This window comes from Chinchilla lanigera, unplaced genomic scaffold (genome assembly GCF_000276665.1).
Source record: "Chinchilla lanigera isolate Chin_1 unplaced genomic scaffold, ChiLan1.0 scaffold00081, whole genome shotgun sequence".
In the NCBI taxonomy this organism is placed as follows: Eukaryota; Metazoa; Chordata; class Mammalia; order Rodentia; family Chinchillidae; genus Chinchilla; species Chinchilla lanigera.
Window position 1 is genome coordinate 6,163,686 of NW_004955482.1, and position 1,897 is coordinate 6,165,582.

Below are 1,897 nucleotides of genomic sequence, written 5' to 3' on the forward strand. Positions count from 1 at the left end.
TTTAAGCAATTCCGGGAATACCGTTGTTTGAATACCATTTTTGGTTTAGTCTGCTTGTCTCTTTTGAACATTATTAGTATCGTGTCCTAGAATATATGTTCAAAGGGATGAAAACTGTGTTTTGGTTTTGGTTTTTAGGTTGAGTATCTTGGCTTGTAAACAAACAGGTGTGTCGTCTTCAAAATATTTGGGAGTTTTATGTTTGTAACATTCTGGTACGGAAAGTGAGAGTCGTAGTAAGGTTGAACTTAATGGCAGGATGATACTTTTTAATGAGTGTTGATGAGCCTTAACAAGCAATAACATCAGGAACTTAAAAGAAAATTGAACATTCTGACTCGACCGAGGTATGAGATCTTGAAATTACGCCACAGTTGTCACATACTGCATTATTTATCTGGATATTAACTTTTTCTTTTTCTTTCTTGGGTAGTAAGTTTAATCACAATTTCTTTATAAAACGGGTGCGTACAAATGTATCATTGTCATTTGTTTAGCATATTCTCAAGAAATCAGAGGTAATAACCTTTTATTCTTAAATTTTGCAACTAAACCGTGAATTCTCAGAAGTACCTTAAACTTTTAAACATTTAAACTTAAACTGTTACTGAGTGAAAATATTGGTGAAGCACAATCCAGAAAGTTTTGACTGAATAACAGAACAACTAGGTAAGTTGTCAGCATAGATAATTCGATTCACTAAACATTTCTGGAAATAAAATTAAATCAAAATCAGAAAAACAAACAAACCACTAAACATTTCTGGGAAGTTTGAGTTAAATTTATAATATTTCTGTAACCAAAAATTTATTCACACAGTTAAAATGTGTTCACAAATAGAAACAACTGCAAGATATAACATTTTAGAAGAAAAATTAATTGCCTCTGAAGAAAGTACAAGGTATAGGTTTGTATTCAGGAGTCTGGATTTAACAGATCAAATGATAGCATTTCAATATAAATTTATTTAATATCGTTAAATCTAAGTTATCTGTTAAGGTACAAATTTATTGTATGGAGTGTTATTTTCAAGTTTTCAGAATTGGAGGGGGCCATGATGTCAGTTACCTGCACTTTTTTGTTCCTGGTTGGAACAGCTGGCTGTATTTTGAATGAAAGCTGAAATTTGAGAATTTGGAAGTGTTTTAAGAGTAACTTCCTCGTGCAGGGTGTGGTGGTGCATGCCTGGGGAGGCTGAGGCGGGAGGATTGTTTAGAGTTCGAGACCAGCCTGGGCTACAAAGTGAGTTCAAGGCCAGCCTGAACTGCATAGCCAGACCCTGTCTCAAAAAGACCAAAAAAAAAAAAAAAAAAAGAGTAACTTCCTCATGCCATGCCCTGCTTCCTCTCTGGGAGCACACTTTGTGTATGTAAATGCATTTGTGGTTAGGTATTAAAAGTGTTAACTATTGGGATTTTTTTATAAAATTCTTAATTTTTATGTTAGTATTCTACATTGATAAGCACACCTTTTCTAATATAGTTCATCATTTAAACATTAAATATTTATCTCAAGGGGTGATAATCATCTGAGTCTGAATGATTACAGCATTAAAGATTTTGCCAGTATAGAGTCAGAAGTGCTGGCACCTGTAATCCCAGCACTCCGGAGGCTGAGGCAGAAGAATCAGTGCAAGTTCGAGACCAGCCTGGGCTGCAAAGTGAGCTCAAGGCCAGCCTGAACTGCACAGTGAGACCCTGTCTCAAAAAGACAAAAAAAAAAAAAAAAGATTTTGACAGGTTATAGGACAATGCATCAATATCAAAAAGGAATAAATTGTTTTATTTTGTATTCTTTAGTATTAATATCCTCCATATTCTCAGACTAGTCAAGCATTTTACAGAAAACCAAAGAAGGAGGAGAAATAAAATCACTGACACAGGGGCTGGGCGTGGTG

At 34.7% G+C, this 1,897-nt stretch overlaps 1 protein-coding gene across 1 annotated transcript in view; it reads left to right on the top strand.

Annotated features, from left to right (window-relative positions):
* Positions 1 to 304: 304 nt before the first annotated feature.
* Positions 305 to 1,897, top strand: part of Zcchc8 (zinc finger, CCHC domain containing 8) — a gene marked incomplete at its 5' end in the record, with an annotated part of 20,978 nt that continues 19,385 nt past the window's right edge. The window contains 1 exon segment of the mRNA XM_013503729.1: positions 305 to 347. Coding sequence (XP_013359183.1) covers positions 305 to 347 — 43 coding nt within the window.